Raw genomic sequence first — 20,586 nt, 5'->3', positions numbered from 1 at the left:
TATGCAAATATAGCCTATAGCTAAAAGCTTTGTGTATTTGTTTCCCTATGGTATTAGTATTCAAAAAATAGGACATTCTTTCAAGGGCATTTTATAAACACAGAACTGTAATTTATATAGCAAATTAGAACTCATAGAAAATCTGTGCACTGAGCCACAGATTAACATATTTAATTTCACTATTACCTGCAAACCTATTTTTTCCATGCACTGCTCTAATTAGCCATATAAAATCAAGTCAGTATATTGTAAGCAATTATCTTAGTGGGAGTAGAAAAAGAAACTGAATTAAATATATGGTAAGAGATAATATCTTATGGAAATTAATATACTCATTTGTGTCAAGAAAAATGTGTTCTAGCTAAATTTTCTAAGATAGTTTGGAGTTCAAACATATGACTCATGTAGAAGTTGTAGTTTTATAGTTCCTAAGATGTTAGATTGTGGATCTGCTTTTAAGTTCCTTATTAATGTGCCAGTCCTCATTCTTTGATATCTACAGATTGTCAGTAACTACTGCCTTCTCATATTGTAAAATTTCTCCTATTATGAATATTCACTCCCCCTACAGTCAAATGTGTAAACTGTTAGTAACTCTGTATGTTAAAAGAAAGGTTTTTCCCATCATTTAAATGTATCAAGCATACCTAGCTCATATTTTTATTATTCCTTTTTACTTTTGTAACTATTTACTTGAAAGAATTAAATGCTGCTGAAAAATCAAAATGCAACCTTCCTTTCATTGAAATCAAAAAGTAATCCTATAAACAGTAATTTTTTCCTTATCATTTTACCCTCAAAAAGTATGAAAGCTAAAAATGATTTTTAAGGAGTAAGAAAACAAAAAGTGATCCATGTGATAATGAACTTCAGGTGTTTCCTCCTAATACAGTTTCCAGTTGTGGTGGTATTCAGACAGCAAAACCGTTTTCTAGCAGTAAGAGCATTTAGCTGATCAAGTTGCTGCAATTCAGAATTTTACAATCAGTTTCAATTGTGGAGTCTGCAATATATGCCACAGTTAAGTTCCTTTTAAAAGAAGGATAACACACTCAGTTCTGCTTACTTCCTGCTCATGATCTCAGAATATCCAGCAAAGTATAATACTAACTACATGGAAGTCTGATGACTGCATAACTCTCTTTTGGCCTTAAAGCAACTCTTCCCCATTTCCTGGCATAGAAGTTGCTGTCTGACATAGCTGCCTTATACCTCTACTCTGCCCTGGGAGATAACATGGAATCTTATTGCTTGGAAGGACCTGCCTAAAAAAGCAAACAGAAAATAAAACCTTTTAGAAAAGGTACAAAAAACTGAATTACAGTTTTGCCTTCTTGCCTCCAGCATCACACAAGAATAGCTAATGCACAAGAAACTTCCTGGATCTAGAACTGTGAAGAAAAGTTTTCCCATCTCATGAAAATTCAAAGCTTCCAGATGCTTTACTGTTTCCTATCTGAATAAATCAGTGAACATTACAAAAACACAGTGCACACAGGCACGTTCTAGTTCTTCTCTTAGTATTCTCTCACATCCCAGCTGAGCACCATGGCCACTTGAAATCTGGGGTAAGTTGTTCTCAAACCTCCCACTGTAGCCTTTTTATCTTCTATGAACAGAAAATCTTCATTTGAAGAACCTGTACCTGGACAGAATATCAACTACTGACCAGCCTTAAGCAGCTGTATTATATATATATATAAATAACCACATATATACACACCCACATACATTCTCCTATGAAACAGCTGGGTTTGGACAAATCATCATGTCTAGTGAAACTCATTCTGTTTTACAAATCCAAAATAGTTTCCCCAACTATAGGAGGAATAATTCCCAATCTTCTATATTAAAGTGTACAAGTAAAAGAAGTGTGTATAAAATATTTTTATTTAAAACTTTCCTTAACATTGTAGGACAAATTGGCAACATGGCCTCAACCCAATCTGTAAAAATATGTGGAAGAACTTCAAATGTGACAGCTAAACTTGCACTCAACATAAAGTGCAGTAGGAGTGACAGAAAAAGTGACAGACAAATTAAAGAGCTACCTCTGTTTAAGCAATTTTTTTGTGACAGCATTTTAAAAGTTTGCTGGGCAATTACTCTAAAATGACAGTGTACTGCTGAGCGGGTAGTACACTGAGTACATAAAAGAACTTGTCAATAGCTATTTCAATAGGCACTTTCACAGGAGCTTTAGTATACATCATTACATCATAAAAATATTAATTTATATCAGCTTTTACAGATGTAAAATTGTTGCTGCACCTATTTTGCTAATTAACACTGATATTTATGCTTTTGCATAAATGTTACATATTTCAGAGATGGTTCATTTCTACATGCTAGTTACTAGTCTGTGGATTGAATTAACATGCTTGTAGTAGCAGAACCAAAAGACTAAGTACCCAAATATGGCGAACTTTTGGGTCAGTGATGCACTTTTACATTTAATTTTTCTTTCTCAGTTTCTTCAGCTATCTAAGTCCACCCTTTGGGGGCTGTAAAGAAATTATTTCCATGTTCATTTTATTGTATTATTCATTTTATATTATTTTATTGTGCATATTCATTTTATTGTATTATTTATATGTCAAGTATGAGTTGTGATTTTTTTTTAAAAAGAAAATGGTTTGCTTACAACGCAAATACAAATGTGGTCATGTAACAGAAAATACTCAAGTAATACTACTGAAGAAATATTTTGCATCTTCTTTATATTACATACCTTCTGTGTGCTTTTTTTGTACATATTTGCTCAGTATTAATAATGGACCACTTTGGAACATAGCCTTGCTTTAGCAGTTTAAAGATTCCCTGCATATTTCAGTAAAAATGGAACAGGTTTTCTTTTTCTCACATATATCAGAGGTTTTTCAATCTTTTTAAAGAAGGACTGTCCTAATCTTCCCAGACAAAGTATCGAGTTACATTCTTCATCACATTACTCTGGTTGATGAGGTGTTAGAATAAGATGATCCAAACTTAGTTTATATCAGAATTATTCAAGTGATTCTAACGCCTTTAGTAAAAAATATTAATCCTGGATAAACTCTGCTGATGGAGGGTCAAGGCACAGATAAATAGGGTCTTTCACTTCCATGGTACAAGTTGGAACCTACTCTACTTTAGTATTGTCCAGAAATTATCAGGTGTAAGCTGGCCTGAGTTATATTCCTAGTAGGAAACCAGTACTAAAACAGATGGAGATATACAATACTACAGTATTTTGTTATATACTGAAAGGACTTATGAGCCATCCAGGACTCTGTCCTATCTCATCAACACTTCTAATGTTAGTGTGGAAATGTGGGGGAAAAGGTAAATGCTATCCAAGAGGACTTCCTATATCTCACATTATGCTATTTCCTCAGTCCCTCATATGGGTTTGTACTTGGTGTCATCTCATGGCTCAGGTTTGCATGCTTGACTTTGCATTCTGCTGCTACAGAACAGAGCCAGTGTGAAGGCCTAGAACCAGTCACATGAATTTTCAGAAATTCTTAAACATTTCTAGTTCTAAAAAGCAACATATTGGGATAGTACTGATGGAGGTAAAGTCAGTTCATTGTTTCCTTAAAATTTTTAAACAACATAATACAAACCAGTCCCTGTAATTAAAGGTAGGCTATAGCTGGAGCAAGCATGTGTCTCCCAATAGTACCTGCTCAAACCCACACTCAGATCAGTTTCTTCATTCAGACAAAAAATATGTGGGGAAGATATTTCTAGTGAAATCATACCCAGTCCTGTAGGTGAAGTGCACAATGGAACTCTGGTGCATTGGCTGCAATTTTTCTAAAGTCCTGTAACTATCAGTCTCAATCCCTGCCCTCTTCCTGCTTACAGACATTGCAGTGCTGAAGAGTAGTTCACAAGGTCTCATGCACCATTCAGAAAATACATGAAATTTTGCACCTTAAGATTCTCTTTCACCTCAAAACCCAGTTTTATTCAGATACTGCAATATCTAGATTCATACCAGTAAGTGCAGCACTACCACAAAATGATACAACACTTTGAAGCCCAGGTCTCCATTAAATCCCACAAAGCAATATGCAGGAGGTGTGGTATTATGTTAAAACAGTAACCTTAATCTTAAAATATTTATTAAAAACTGGCTTCTAAATTCTGGAAGTTTGAGCTACATAATGTCATTAGGTTTTGACCAGCAGCTATATGCACAATTCAAACACAATTCTAAACATCTAGTCAATAGCTTTACCCTATTCAAGTATTGAAAGTCATCCTCATTGATTTGTAAGAAAATGACCAAAACTCACAACACAGCCAAGAAATACCATACAATAGAGTACTTTTAAAAATGATAGAATGGTTATAAAATAATTCACAGTGATGCATATCACCACACATAAAATGTGTATTTCGAAGATTTGTACCATCTCTTCAATCACAGTCATAGGAAGCAAAATAATACAAAAGGAACAGTACAGAATTCAGATAATATTGACATTAAACTACGTATTGGCTACTCCCTGTGTTGTAAAGTAAACTTAAATCTACATCACTAAGGAAATTAAGCAGTAAGAAACAGATTTCCTCTCATAAGTGTGGCAAAACTTGCAATACACATTTCTCTCACTGAATTACCTTCTTCCTAGTTACGACAGTTCAACTGGAGTGTCAAAGAATGGCTTTAGTAACACAAGAGTTCAAACTGCATTCAGGCAGAACTCCCATCAAAATACATGGGAATCTCTCCTACAGCTCTGTTTCTGAAAATGCATACGCATGTGCCTGTTGAAGTCCACAGGCCCACATGCTTAAAATTAATCCCACATAAATTTGTGGGCTCAAAGCCTAAAGAAGGAGTACAAAACTGAGCCTTACAGAAACAATGGCTCAGAGATTCCAAAAGGAATTGCTTACAAAAACTTACATTAAGACTGCAATGCTTAACTCTTCTAGTCTCCTTTGAAAAATCTCTGCATTTACCCCAGCTATTTTCCTGAGTAGTTCAAGCCTTCTGTGTGCCAGGAAAAAAAGAGAAAAGATATCCTCACTTCCTTAACTACCTCCAGGACTCGTGCACTACTATGAATAGTTTGTATCCAGGTTCTACACTTTATCAAATGGCATAAACATCTAATATGATAATGCTAGACCTTTATTCATTAGTGCTTTAGTCAATGGGGACATATTTGTAACAGTAAGACACTGTCGCTTCCAAGGGAAAAGATCATTTTGTGACAGGTAAATTATTGCTATATCTCATTAGGAATGTTATGTTCCTGTGCTAAGACATACCAATTGCAAAGTGGTAATCATGATAATAGCATCAAGATGTTGCTATATATAATCCAGAAATCAGAAGAATGTGTTCCCCTTGGGCCTGCACAGAAATTTCAGTGCAATTATTAATACTTTACAATTAATTTCTGCTAACTTTTCTCCCATAAATCAATGGTGCACACCAATACTGCAGAAACAAAGTATTCCTTTAGATGGGCAGCTCTTCAAGATCCCAAGCTTATAAATGCCAGCTGTTTCTCTAGTTCAGAATCAGCTGTATCAGTATCATCTCATTCAGCAAGGAAGTCTTAGAAATGTCTCTGCCCAATGCTAGGGAGCACCAGTAGTTCCATTTGACCTGCAGTGATCCTGAAGATCACCTGAGAGCTCAGTTGCTCTTACAAGAAATTCTCTGTCCACAAGCACTACTGACTGTACCAATCTTGAGTGGGATTGGTTGTATACACACTGACAAAGACAGACACTTTAGACCTCACATTTAGATCAGAAATACTGACAACCTTTTCTCCTGTTACACAGCTAAAATAAGCCACAAGTAATAAAAGTACTTCTAGTATCAGGCATTTTAAATGCAACTAAAATTTCCTGTTAAAAGGAAGTCAGTTCTTTCACCTTGATTTACTGCATTGACAAAGGAACCCCTCCTGATTTACATTAGAGCATTTGAATGAAAAATTGCTATTACATATGTCAAAATGTTACCTGATAAATTTTTTTAGAATCAGAGATTACACCACAAATATTTTTAATGAAACCTAAAAACAGACAAGTGAATTTAAGCCTTTAATTCATTAAGAGCTAAACTTTCAAGGCTGAAGGACATATGTCACTTCTGGGGGATTCCTAACAAACCTAAATTTTTCACCATGATAGAAAAATGTGACAAGAGTAACAATACATGGTATTATATACTGCTACACAAGTCGGACAAATTACATCTGCTACTGGATAGATGTGGAAAGAGTCCACATTAGAAAACTTCCTGCTGGGTCACAAACATACATCAGTAATGGTTTGTTTTCAGCACAAGAAAAATTGCCATTGTCATATTCCAAAGTATGTGTAAATTGTTTCATTATGAACTCCCTGTTGGTCCCTATTTATCTGAGAAATCACTCAATCTAAATTTATCTTTTCTCTGTGGCAATGCCACGTGTCGGTATCACCAAATTTTGCCTCAATAAGACCAATATTTCTTTAAAAGACAGACTGCACTCAATCTTAAGCATCCTTGCCATACAGTAGCTCTTAGTTTGCCCTCATTTACTTTGATTTGTAATCCAAGGCTCAGAGTTTCATAAAGACAAGGCCTCATTGTTATTGATTCACAAGGCAATCAGTCTCTACAAACTTCCATCATGCTTGACAATTAGACATGTATGTACATGAACATATTCATTTTGAAAACATTGAGAATTATTGAAAACTATCCCCTATTTACATGACTTCCTGTAGCTTCAATAGAAAGAAATCCTAGTCCAGATTAGCAATGATAGATCTACCTATTCCAGCTATCCTCCATTCACTTCATTTTCATTTGATTTGCAAGAGAACTGACCTGCTTAAATAATGCCACTTAAATGTACACAAAACCAATATGTAGCCTTGTTGGTTCTCCTTTTTTTTATATTTTTTACTCTTCCATCTTATCTTTAGCATCTGATGGTAACAGGGTGAGAGTCAAAAACTCAAAAAGAACAGTGAAGCAACCCCTCAGCCATCACACAGGCTCCAATTAGCATGAGAAGGTGTTATTGCTGTCTCCAAGAGCTCCACCAAGGAAAGCTTGGTTGAGGATGTAATTTTTCACGCTTAGTGCCATGAAATGTCAACCTGAAGTAAAATCAAATCCACCACACTTAATGTCACAAACAGCTTTATTATACCAAAAAGAGCACAAGGAAATTCTGAGGAAACAGAATTAATCTAGGTCCCCAGTAAATACTTACCTGCTAAAGATTAAAAGTATTATACTTGAATTTATATGCATTGGAAATATTATAAGTTTGATTTTCGTATGTACACATCTGCCCAGATTCAAAAGGGGATAGAATTGTTTAAAACAAAACATTTCCTTTCATTTTCTTTAATTGGCAATTACAAGCAAGCAAGGCATCAGACAACCCTTCCTACCCACTAATTTAATCTCTGGGGAATAGGAATGTATTTTGTATCTTGCCACTCTTCACTGAAAACCTGGAGCAATTTCTATATTTTCTTTAAGAAAGGAGGTTGAAAAACGTGATGTTACTAGAAAATGTGGGGGTCCAATCTTTCCTGTAGCCAGCTTCTCCATGTTCTCACTGGCCAAAGTAGCAGCCATCTTAGTGTGACTTGCATAGGCAAGCCAAGCCAAGTCAGGTAATAGCTGTTGTCTCAGAAGAAAGCAGAAGACAGTATTGCTTCTCTAATTATGCTAATGAAGGGCATCCTTAAAGCATACAATTCCTTCCTCTTTTATTGGGTTTTCCAGAAGAGGATATCTAAGGAAGGGCATAGCAGAAGGGTGACTCTTCCCTTCTGTTATGTGTACTTTTTTAAAGAAACTATTATTTACTGGATGGAAAAAACACCAGTCCTTTCAAATCGCTTTTTATAATGGGATTTTTCCAGTTCTTCTGCACCAGGTTTGGGTTTCGGTTTGTTTTTGGCTTTTATTTGCATATCTGGAGGAAATAGAAGTCACAAGTGCTGAAAAATGATAATTTACTTCCAGGTGACTGGGAGATCTTCCAAATTAAGGGAGTATGTCGATTATATTTCTGCAATATGCAGAAATTTAAGCATTTATCTGGAAAGCCCGTGTTAGAATATGGCTTTGACTCAGCTTAAACTGAGTAAGGGTTATTTCCTATGAGAGGAAAGAGAACCTGAGTTTGCCATTGCCCTTCTCCTGCCTCAGTGCTGTTTTTCCATTCAAAAGCATGTGATGGAGAAGCTGGAGAGTTCCTGGAGCAGACTGCCGCTCCCCACTGGCAGCTGCTAGGTCCTAGCTAGGCCAGCTGTGGCTAATTTAAGAAGTCACAGGTGCAGCAATAACCTAACAGCAGGAACTAAGTCATTGTGGTTATTCTTTTGGATATACAACTGCAGCTACAGACTGAGATCTGTCTTGGGTATGAACTTACATCAGACCTGGTAAGACAGTTAAAGTAAATCTTCAGCAGGGACCTTGGAAGTTATAGAGGAAGAGAAAATGTAGCTGTACTCTGAGTTTTGGACATATGTGGTATACTGTGTTATTCTGGAGATCCCCTAGCCTAACATAAATTAAAAATTAAGAATATTTGTAATGAAAAGCAGTGACTTTAGCTGCTACTGGCTTTCTTTCCTGTTGGGAAAAGCAGTTTGTGAAATATCATTAGATAGTTCCTTGTAGCTGCATGATATCTGTTTATTAAAACCCACTGATGTAATTAGGAAGCAAAACATTACATTTGCCAATAAAACTATTACTACAGAAAAGCACATATCGTCACAGTTATTATCTCCTCAAGGGTGTGTTCCAGAGATACTTACATTGGGCCAATGAATAATTTGTGGGTTTTCTGTTAAAAAAAAAATACTGTCCTCATGATACTCAAGCATAACTTTAACCCTCCTATGGATAAGCATCTAACAATGAAGAAAGAGATTATGCATTTGAATATAAGAGCCTTAGAGGAAAAAAAAAAATTTTTTTTTAAATCCAAGTCAAGAGCAATAACTGTGCACACAAGAAATGCATTCAAAACGTGGTATGCTTAATGGTAGGATCTCACCTATCCCAAAGCTACCAAAACCCAAAAATCTCTTTATGAAGTACAAGTGTGTAATTCAGATGGAAAAAGAAGAAAGTGTTCACCTTGTGAGAAAAGAAGCACAGAGACCCCATTAAAGGAGATATCAGAGATGGAGAATGCAAGCTAGGAAACCACTACAGATAAAATGGAAATAAAAAAGCAGCCACACACATTTGATTTCTGAAAACTTTTGAAAAGGCAGCAGTTGAGAAAAACAAAGGGGAAGAAATCAAAACAAAGCTTGTTTTCTGACATTTCCCTGCCAAGACCAAAAAAATACAGATGGGGGGGAAAAAAAGCATTATCTGAGGATGGTGTGAACACACTAATTGGCAGGCTGGAGAGTGAGTAACTGAAGGGACTTGCAAGGTGAACAACATTCTGAGTGCTGGGAGAAATTACTTGTATATTAATCATTCACCATCTGGGAAAGAATTAGAACACCTACCCACTCCTCAATGATCATAATTTCTGGGGTTTATTGTAGTGGGAACATTATTTAAATTAAAAATATGAACAAGTTAAAAATATTTTGTTTCACAATACATTTCATTGCTATTATTATTCTACTAACATGAAGGACTAAACAGAAGTCCTTTTACACCTGAATATCTTGTTCTATTTCAAAATTCAGGTAGTCAATCAATTTATTTCTAGCTGTACACTTTAAGAAACATGTTTTGAATGAAAAATATCCTTTTTGAAGCTGCCTTTCTCCCATCTCCAATTTTGTTAATTCTAGCTGTTTGTTACAGCACAGCTGTAGCACACTACAAGCACGGGGGGGTGGGGGGAAGGGAGGGCTTTGCAAAGGGCATCTAGTTCAAGGTTGAGATGAGATAAAGCCATAACTTGCTTTAGACTTATCTATGTCTCATCTCAGCTGTGCGATATGACTCTCTCTTCTTGCTGAGCTGCACTATCGGATTCTGATACTGTGTATCAACTGACACGCTTCTTGAGCTTTATTCTTGCCACTGTGATTTCAAAAGATGGCTACAATGAAGTATGAACAAGTATTTAGCAGACTGAAGGCAATTTGGAAATAAGTTTTAAAGTAATCTGTTTTACAACCATTAATCAGCTAAACCTGCATCTTGTAATAAAATATTTACACTTATTGTCAGTGAAATTAAGGTTTCATTAATTTCCAGTTCATTCTTAATTGTCTTGCTATTTTTATGTTAATCCAGACTATTTTAAATATACCTAACTGTTTGAAGTGCCCAATGAAACATTTTCAAATGTAACTAATTAGAGAAGCAACAGGAGCATAAATTAAGTTAGGAATAATCTGCAGCAGAAGACAACTTTAGGGCCTTTGTTTTGGGGAGGCAAACACTGCCTTAAGCACAGGAAATGGCTAGAAAATGCGGAGCAGGTTTTGAGAAGATTTCAGCTGAATGCTGGAACTACTAGGTAGTGATATTACCCAAGCCACCAAATATCAAGAGGCTTGCAAAGGTTTCCGCTTTGGCCCACTTCTGCATATAAGTGCAAAAGCCATTACGTTGATTCTAGAATACTTTTGTCTTCCTGCATTACAGAAGCAGCTAACAGAGCTCTATCATTAAAGACTGATCAGAGCTTTAAGCTTCAGCTGGAGTAAGTCCAGAGATGCTCACATCTGGTTTTATGCTTCAGTGACCACCGAGTCTCAGTAAAGAAAATTAATAGCTTGGATTTTGATCCTGTTTTGATTTTGTGCCATAACCATTGAAAGAAATAGTTGTCTTCTGTCTCCCACCAACCATTCTAAAATGTCTTCTTAAAAGAACATGAGTTTATTTATGAGAACAGCTTCAAATAATTTAAATTTTGTGTTTGGAACAAAGGACACTGCATTTAAAAGTAAATTCCACTTACATTGCTTCTGCAGCACCCATACCTGACATACTTTGTCAGTTTCTGATTTATAAATCTTAAATTTATAGCAGACAATTGTGGGCCCAGAAATACCATAACTGTAAAATATTTGCTTCTGATTTGTTTTACTCAATTTCTTTTATTAAGTCTTATTAAAGAACAACTGGACATTCATTACAAATGTTATGCAAAATCTGTAAGTTTTGTTACTCCACTACTTTTTTGATAGCAAAAATAAATTTTCCTAAAACAAGACTGAAAATCATTTATGGACTATCCCCTGCTCTGTTTTCCATTTAGCATCTAAAAATTCAAGGCAAACCAAAGCTTAACTCTGCACATTATGAAAACTACTACTTAAAATTTATGTTTAAAATGACCTATAAAACTTTTCTTCTAAACCTCAGCTGAGGTATCAGTTGCTTAAATATATTCATCACATTTAGCAGACTCCTATCATCTCTCCTCTTCCTATTTAATTAAGAATTACTTCTGCCAGCAACAGGAGAATCAGAAGAGCTTTCTTTTGAGTTATTCAGAAAGTGGTAAAATAACACAAGCAGATATAGCAGCTGACAATATAAGCAGGGTCAGTATTAGGACAAACTGGCCAAAAAGAGCAGCTTTTGGCATAATTTTAATCAGTCCTTGGGTACATGAAATGTCATGGAGTTTCATATGAAATTAAATTATCCCTTTCTCTTAGCTTATTTTTGTTCCAACTAATCCTCTAACTCTTTATTAAACATTATTTTTACCATCTGCTCTGGGTGAATGTTCAACACCTTGCAGAAGAACTCTGGGCTGATTGGTTTTTATGGGCAACATGATCTGAGTTTTATGCACATACTTAGGATTATGTCAAGGACAAAGAGGATGAATAATCCATTAACTATAATAAGCAAGAACCCGTATCAGTGCAGCTAGAACATGTGTTATGTTTCAAAAGCAAAAGATGAATTAGAGGTATGTGGATCATAAAATACCCATAACCCAGGACCCTCTCTATACCAGGATATAATTTCCATACATACGCACTCCACTAAACAGCATTTCTGAAAGTGACGTTTCATTCTTGATGAATCAGACTTTATAGTGCTGACATGGCATTTGCAGGCCTACAACATGCAAAGAAATAGCTCTGCTGAATTGGGCATTTCCTCTAAGATGGAACAGATGGTAGCAAAATATGTGCCCCATGCACAGGTCTTTCAACCACATCTATGTGGTCAGTAATAGAACTTTATTTTCATACTTTCTGCAAGTGTCTAAAATATATCATCAAGGAACTGCTGTTGTTTAAAGTGACAATCTAAAAATTTACACTTAAAAAAGTAATTGTCAAAAGTTAGTCAAATGTTGCTATCAATTAGATCCAGTTATTGCTTCCACTCTTTGATTACCACGAACATTAAAATAACATTATCACTATTAATTATAATATTTAGTGTAATGAGTATCAGCCCACCAAGACTGCATTTGCCACAAAACACATAATTGTAAGAGTTTGGTTCCTTGCTTGCAATATTTCATGTAATTACTCACCCTTTCACCTTTCCACATCTTTGCAATAATTTTTCTTCCTTTGGCTAACCTTTCAGACCAAAGTATTTACCTTATCTTCCACTACAAATGTATAAATATAAAATGAACAATTATGATGGTATTTGTATACAAATATATATTTGTATTTGGTATATGTATACATGTATATATATGTATACATTACATACATAAATATGGTATTTGTATACAAATAACAGTATATTAACAACAGAATATTAACAACAGAAACTATCTGGACAATAAGTCTTTACTCATCTCCTTGCAGAAGGTTTGCACCATATGCAGTATGCTTTAAGGCATAATGACTGACTACTCTTCTAAACATTTTCAGCAACTTGTTGAGAATTATTTGACTCACAGTGAGCAGTATACTTCACTGCTGTATCATTCCATACATGAAGGGAAGTTTTTCCACTGGTGTAAGTCATCTGGATTCTGTTGATTTCAGTAGAACTGTGTTAATTTTAAGTCAATGGTGTAATCTATACACTTTTAGAATCAGTGAAATAGTGAGGACTCTGAGAGAGGTAGTCATTACAAGCTACTGCATCTGTCCTAAAGACTATGAGGATTGTCCACCTGAGAGCTTTGACTGGCAATAGAAGGTGGTATTAAATCCCAGTATTCAAACGTCAGTACTACACATGCTTTGGCTGACCAGGGACCTCGACTTCTTTACCTGTTCCTATAGTACACACTAGGAGCAAAACAAGCTTAGAAGCAAATCACAGAAAGCATGCTCCATGAACCATGCTCCAGACCACTGCCCTCATAGCTCACTGGATTAAACAGAGATCAGATTAGACCCTAGATCATATACTGTATGGGGACCTGCTCAAGTTGCTTACCCTAATCTAAATCCCAAGTGTCCTAGGCAACAGATGAAAAGCTACACAATAATTGCATAGCTCAGGTGCTTGGTAAACTTACTTTCCCGTACTTCCAGACTAGTGACCAGCTTAGAAGCAAAACCTAGTAATAAATAAAAAATAGTACAGCTGAAAGAGCCCAAAACAGCTTTATACTAAGCTACAAACAGTAACGTAGTATCTTCCTCTCCAATTCCTCTAGCCATAGGCAGCATTCAGGGATAGTCACAGGTGGGCAAGGAAGGATCCAGTATTTTTATGGCACAGAATTTCCCATGTAAGTAATTAGCTGCTTAACACACACACAGAATTCTTCCTAGACTAACAAGTCTTTGTGAATCCCCTGGTTCAGAATACAAACTTCATTACTAAATGAAAGAATAAACATACACATAAAATTCAGAGTAAATCCCATCTAAAATATGATATTTCTATTCTTAAATAGACAGAAAAATGGGTTCCACTCAAGTCTAGTCAGAGGTCTGGGCCACTCAGCAGAACACATCCCTACCAGCTCCTATCCTAATCACTGAATTTCAAAGACTCTTCAAAAGTACAGAAGGGAGTTAGTTTTTTACTGCTTATATTTTCATTAAATCTCTTTTTATGAAAGTAAATTAAAGTTACTTCCCAGTACCAATTTTCAATCCAATGGGAATTTTAAAACAAAAGATAAATGTAGTATTCATTCTTATCTAGAAAGTGTCTCTCCCCTCCCTAAATCTTATTACATACATACATGCATGATTTAGCTGAAGTAGAAGGACAGCGGGAGATGAAGAAAAATCTTGTGTAAAATAACAACTTTGAAAGTATAAAAAGAGGAAAGCAAAAGAGTGATGTAAAGTGTTAAAAGGTAATAAAGATTTTATGTATTTCTTAACTGTTAGCATGAGTAATACACAAAATGGATTTGTTTTAGGTTACCAGCTTTTATCCAGATTATCCAGATGATCAGCATCTGGTTTAAGTCCTCAATGTAACCATCTGTAGTAATGTCACATGAAGGATTAGCCTTATCTGACATTTGTAATGAATATATGGATGGAAAAAGAGGAAGGAGTGTGACATGGAGTACAATTGTTAAACCTTAAAATCAGGTGAAACCACATCTTTATTTGCTGATTCTAACCATGGGGTTTTTTTTACTTTTCAAACGTTAGCATATATATTGAAAAACAACATATCCTTATTGATGTTTTAAAGAAAAGCAGGCAAACTGAGAAAATATATTTTTATATTCACCCTTTTAAACGTAGTTAGAACAGTAAGTAAAAAGAAAGCCTACTTCACCATGTTCAGTTATGACAGATGGGTATGATCACAAAAACATCAAAGGCAGGCTTATAATAATCCTGTAAAGTGGTAAGTGCCTCCTGAAAGGTCCTGAGTGCCTTCTAATCCTACTGAGGATAGGCTGCAAGTGCATCAAGAGGTAATGGGAGCAAGTAACAGAAGTAATAGTGGGCTTTCCTGTCCACATGAGGAACAGTGTGTATTAAAAAGATCTGATACATTAGGAAATAACCTGATTTATCTAAACACAGAAATCAGAAAGTGGGAAGATGAGTGTTTATTTTCCACTCTCTGTGAGTAAGTATAGCACAGCCTTAGTCGCACATTATGCAGCCCTATTTCAGAAAACCTGGCTTCTCTTCCAGGCTTTGTTATTTGCATAAAATTGCACAGTGCCCCAAGTCAATATATTTACCCCTTGGCATCAGTGTCTTCTTTCCACAAATAGTGAAACTGAAGTGACCTCAACAGATCATGAAGTTGTGCAAAATTGACAAGACATAAGAAACTATGACCATGATTAGTTTAAATGCATCAGAATGCATGATGAAAAAGCCAGGGTTTAAAGCAGAAAGAAAAACTCAAATCCTACAAAATTTGAGTGTTTCCCATTTGGGTGCAATCAAATATTAAGGATAGGGAAAAGAAGAATAAAGGATTCTATCAGCTTAAGGCAGGTAGCACTACCTTTGGAAGAACAGCTGAATTGGAATGACTGCTGAACAGGTCAAGTTCAACAAGAAGAGTCTTTTTATTCAAAAATGGCCAGGTGAAAGGTCTCAGTGAAGACCAGGCTCTGTGTTTGGAGGCTAGGTGATATGAGAACACAGTACTGCAGTGGAGTGTAGCAGCTAAACAAACAAGGTATGTTGTGACAATGCCAACCACTCCTCCCCAGTTTAAAACAAGCTTGCTAAGTCACAATGCAAGAGCACCTTGTGCAAAGTCACAGATGATATCTAATGCAGCCTGAGAACTAAACCTCAGCCAGTTTTATCTCATCGCAGTGAAACTCTAGAATGCTCCTATTGGTCATACAAGACATGGATATCTTATTTCCTTTGGTGAAATGGCCACAATTAATAGCTGATATTAAAAAAAGGCTTCTTCATATGTGTATTATTAGATGTTACATGTCCATGGAGCTCAAGGTTGGCGTTTTTTTCTGATATCCAGACACCTGTTACCAGGCAGAGTGTCACTAATGTCTACATTTTATAAATGTGCATGAGACATTTTTATAGCACATGCTGTATTGGCACCATTGCCCAATAGTGCATGCAATTACTTTGTTGTTGCTGTTGTTGCTGAGGGCCAAGCTCTAACAAATTAAATTTAGAGAAGGGAAATAGGCTTACATGCAAATGGAATTAAATGCTGACACAAGGATAAAACAGCCCTGGATTTAGACAGGGCTCTCCCCCCGACTTTTTAAACAATCATTAGATTTAAATTGAACAGACAGATTCATCTTTGATTTAACTCCACTGTAATCAATGGAACTGCAGCAGGGATGAACCCGGAGCAATATGTTTTTGACAGTTTTTATGCAATGGCTATCCAGAATGAAGTGGATGAAACAGATTAATTTTTTTGCTTATAATTTATGAAATTATTTCACCATCCCCAAATCCCTACATCAAGGAAATTAGTTGGTGCATAAAAATGGATAAAGTAGGCAGTTGCATGCCAAATACCAACTGCTAACCACAGGCTCTGTACCCAAATACGCAAAGCCAAAATATTTATCTGACTTACCTGTGATCCAGAACAAGCTCCCTAATGGTGTAAGCACAGCTGGATAATTGTACGGTTTCTCCTCAATGTCACTTGAGCTGCATAAAAGGAATGAAGTACATTTACTATCTCTATAATATTAGTATCACAAATAAATAGCTGCTGAACATAGAAAATTATGTTCTTCGGTGATCTATAGAAGTCCTAGGAGGAATGATGACTGTTGATCTGATCATTGCATTTTATGAGAAATGCATTTCAGTAAACTTTTAGAACCCCTGGTTGCATTTTGTGCCTTTGTTACATGACTGCTTCTAGATATTGCTTCCTCCCTTCTCTGTCTCCACTGGCACATCTTTGGAAAGAATAAATTGTTTATCAACATACTTTATAAATTAATGTAGGACCAAAGGACTCTGACAACATGCACTGTATATGGAGCTAATGAGGAACTAGGGACTATTGCTCGTACCAATCTGACAGACGCTGATTTTTTTGCAACTTTGTTTTTCGGCATCAAATCCTCTTCATTTTTCTCTCTCTTCCCAGTTTTTCATTGCTTCTTTTCAGCTGACACATCATTGCTTATTCATGGTCTCATTTTTTTGGTTTTGAGAATTCTTTATTCAATGGTAAGTTCAGAGGTACAACAGTTTGTTATTCCACACAGCGACTTCTCTGTACTAAAGCCATCAAATTATACAGAGAACTTCTGTATGGGTGTGTAGTATACCCTTCTTGTGTCACAGTTTCCACACTTACATTATTTTTTCTCACAAAAATTCTAGCTTCTTTTTCAACGTGTATGTACATATAACGCTATTTTTGGTAACTGCTAATGGTTAACCACCTATACATGAAGAAAGCAGAACAGACTTCCTACTGGCTCCTACGGCATGGTCACCACCAGTCAGAGTTTGCAGATGATCTTGAAATATTAGCGTAAGACAGTGCCTTTTACTTCGAGGTCCACAACAGGACACTAAGGTAAGTGCATTGTCAAAAAGTAAGTCCATGCATCAAACATTCATTAACTGCTACAGCAGAGATATCCTCAGCTGGCAGAGTAGTCTTGGTAGGTAGGTACTCTAGGCAAAGATAGCAAAGCAGACAAATTTCAAGAAGCAAAAATAATTTCAAAGCAAACTCACTTCAGATCAAACAGCCCTAGTGAAACATGCATTTCCTTTGTATATCTTCACTTACCTAAAAAAAGAGGTAGGAATCTAAACACGCCTAGCATTGAACTTGAATTGGGGGGATTACTGATCTTTGTTTACATTTCCTGTTCTGTAGCAAATCAGTAGGGACATAGAAAAACAGTGCTTATCAGTACTATTATACTAAACAAAAGTGCTTGAATCAGGTCTAAAGTACATACAAACTTCTCTTCCTTTCCCCAAATAGATGTATTTCCTCCAAAAACACATAAAAGATATTTGTTACCACCGCATTTTCCTTACTGGAGTTTTTTGAAAGTATAATCAGAATTACTTTGGCAACATGTAGTCCTATGAAAATATGTACAACCAAGAGAATTACTGTGGCATCATGTATTTTAATGCAAAACTAGTTCCAAAAACAGTTATGAAGATATAAGTCAATAAAAAGTGTGAAAAGTAACTGCTTTTATAATACACATCCAGCTTTAAAGAGAAAGAAAAGATATCACTTTTGCAAGTATGTCGCTGTATAACGTATAGGAAAATTAAGATTTTACATTTCAGCTACTAATACTTTCCAGAACACGAAGCATGAAAGTCTGAGTACTCCCTTTTTTCAAGCAGTAAAAGTTTCAAGTTTTTACCCCATTCATATTTGTTACCACATTCCCATCACTTATATTTCATCGATTTCAAAATATAGAAAATGGTCCATCAAAATAAAACATTTTATCGATGTTACAAACTGTATTACAATCCTTCTACATTTTTCACCATGGAAACTATAGTAATTTTCAAGTAATACACCTTCATGCTTACTTTCTGGAGTTCCAATTCTAAACATTTCATTCTGTTCAGTGACTTAGTATTATCTGGTAGTACCACACTCTACAGCATTCATTCTTCTTATGTGAAAAAAGCAGAGTTAGAGATGGTAACTGATGTTAGCATGAATCCAGGAATCTAAGCAAAACTACAATACCAGATGACTGTTAATTAAGAAGTCAAATTGGCATTAAACTGCCCCTTTGAATATTGCTAATATTAGTAAGAAAGTTTTCAACTCAAGCATTATAAGCCTGTTTCTTTCCCTAATCTTTCAACAGATGTAAAACAAAGAGCATCTTAAGGAGAGAAACATGCATCAGATCCATCATCTGGGAAAAAATTTGCTGGATTACTATCAGCCTTATAGACTAACTTAACTGCTTGCCTGCAAACTTCAAAGTTAGTGGTCCATTAATGTTTAGCTCTTTCTTCTACTCTAGCTTTGAATTTCTTCTTTTTGCCTACCAAAATACCTGAATTGATCTATGGTTGCAAGAATATGATTCTCCATGTGTTTCTTGTGTCTGCAAAGAATCAGTTTCAAAACCAGTTAGAGAATTCAAACTGAAGGGAGGCTGTCCATAAAATGAGTTAATCAATGCATGAACATACTATAGGGTTTTACACTGAAATAATAAATACAAGAAACTTATTCAGTACTCTTTAAAATGCTCTTGGGTCCTGCGGGTCCCCGGCTGCTGTGCGGGGAGGGCTCTCTGTGCCCCGAAGCGCCCGCTGGGCTGTGCTTGCACACCCTGCAAACGCCGGGGGGGCGGCTGCCTCTGCCTGGGCCCGCCAGCGCAAGAGCCGGCTCAGCCACAGCTGCGGAAGAGCCGACTAAACCACAGCTGCCAGCGGGGCGCAGCTCCCGCATGGACATAATATCTACTAGGAACACTCCCTCTTCATTGTTCCCCAATGCCAGAACTTCATGAGTCCATTATCCAAACTAAATGATGTTCCTAAAGTTTTATATTCCTTTGGGAAGAAAGTAGTAATATGGAGAGTTGGATAAGTCCTTTATACAAAACAAAACAAAATATTCAAAATATGCAACTGTGTAACCATCATTGATATCTAATATGGAATTTAAAAAATGGGCTCATTTTGAGAAACTTTCCCATTCATGGGAAAGCATCCACAACATAGAGAGAAAGAACAAATGCAAGTAAAAGGAATCAACCAAACGCAGAATCTGAGAGAACTTTCAGTGAAAAGCATTTTACCACCCCTAATATGACTAAATATCCATCTTGCAAATAAACAGTCCAAGCAGTGGGGGAAAAAATCAGTAACAATTTCAGATCAAATTAAAATGAACCATCGGATGACACTGAACTGTAAAACAGGAGAATCTGGATTCATTTTGCAGAGCTGTGTCTGACTTGTTATGAAATCTCATTTGCTGTACTGTCTGTCTCAGTATACTTCATTCCCTTTCTCAGCTCTGGTGAACTACAGAAGTTATGGACCAGTTCTCACAGTGGACACATCTGTGCTAAAATCAGAAGAGTGACAGAGTGGCGTGAATGAAAACATTCCCAGTCTAGCTCTACTCTCACTGGCCTGGTCAACTGTCCTAGTGAGACTTTAGTTCTTCCAGTAAGTATCCATGATGTCTGGCAGATTTTTGCATCCTGTGCTGTAGTCCATGTTTCCTGTCAAAGTTCCTTGATAAAGTTTCTTTCAGCTATGCCTACCAGTCCTTCACTCCCACCACTTATGTACAGTGTGCAATAGTAATTTTGCATAGGTGACACCTAGATCTAAATGGGTGCTCTTAAGCACTACTTTATAACACGTAAAACTAGGTGCTGCTGAAATACAAGCAACTTTCTTGCACTGATGATTTGTTGACAAACTAGCCCTGCTTTTCACCCAGTTTGCTTCTAAAAAGCACTTCCTGCAAGTCTGGGTGATTCATGCCCCCTCTGCCTGAAGCGTGGATCCCTGCAGTTGGTGCACTGAGCAGTCCCAGTCAGTGCGAGCCCTCTGCACCAGGCCCTGCAGACAGACACCCCCAAAATGCACCAGGGAGCTGATGCATCACCTCCTCCTGCAAGCACTGCAACAGCCACTGCACAGGTGGTTGCTTAATGCCAACAGTATGATGCATATTTCCTGTGCTGAGGAAAACTGCATCTTTCAGGAATTGCATCAGGCTCTGGCAAAAAAATAAAACAGCAAGGGAGAACATATTTC

At 36.4% G+C, this 20,586-nt stretch overlaps 1 protein-coding gene across 1 annotated transcript in view; it reads right to left on the bottom strand.

The window, feature by feature from the left end:
* The window catches only part of LOC121666003, an 85,881-nt gene that overhangs the window by 35,874 nt on the left and 29,421 nt on the right, over positions 1-20,586 (bottom strand). Inside the window, exon 3 of the mRNA XM_042031052.1 lies at positions 16,415-16,491. Within this exon, the coding sequence (XP_041886986.1) occupies positions 16,436-16,491 (56 nt within the window). The 3' untranslated portion in view covers positions 16,415-16,435. The remainder of the gene's footprint in view (positions 1-16,414; positions 16,492-20,586) is intronic.

Source organism: Corvus kubaryi, unplaced genomic scaffold (genome assembly GCF_017639235.1).
Source record: "Corvus kubaryi isolate FWS band 111438036 unplaced genomic scaffold, C.kubaryi_AGA036_p1.0 37334, whole genome shotgun sequence".
NCBI classification, from domain to species: domain Eukaryota; kingdom Metazoa; phylum Chordata; class Aves; order Passeriformes; family Corvidae; genus Corvus; species Corvus kubaryi.
This window is presented reverse-complemented; position numbering and strand designations above follow the sequence as displayed.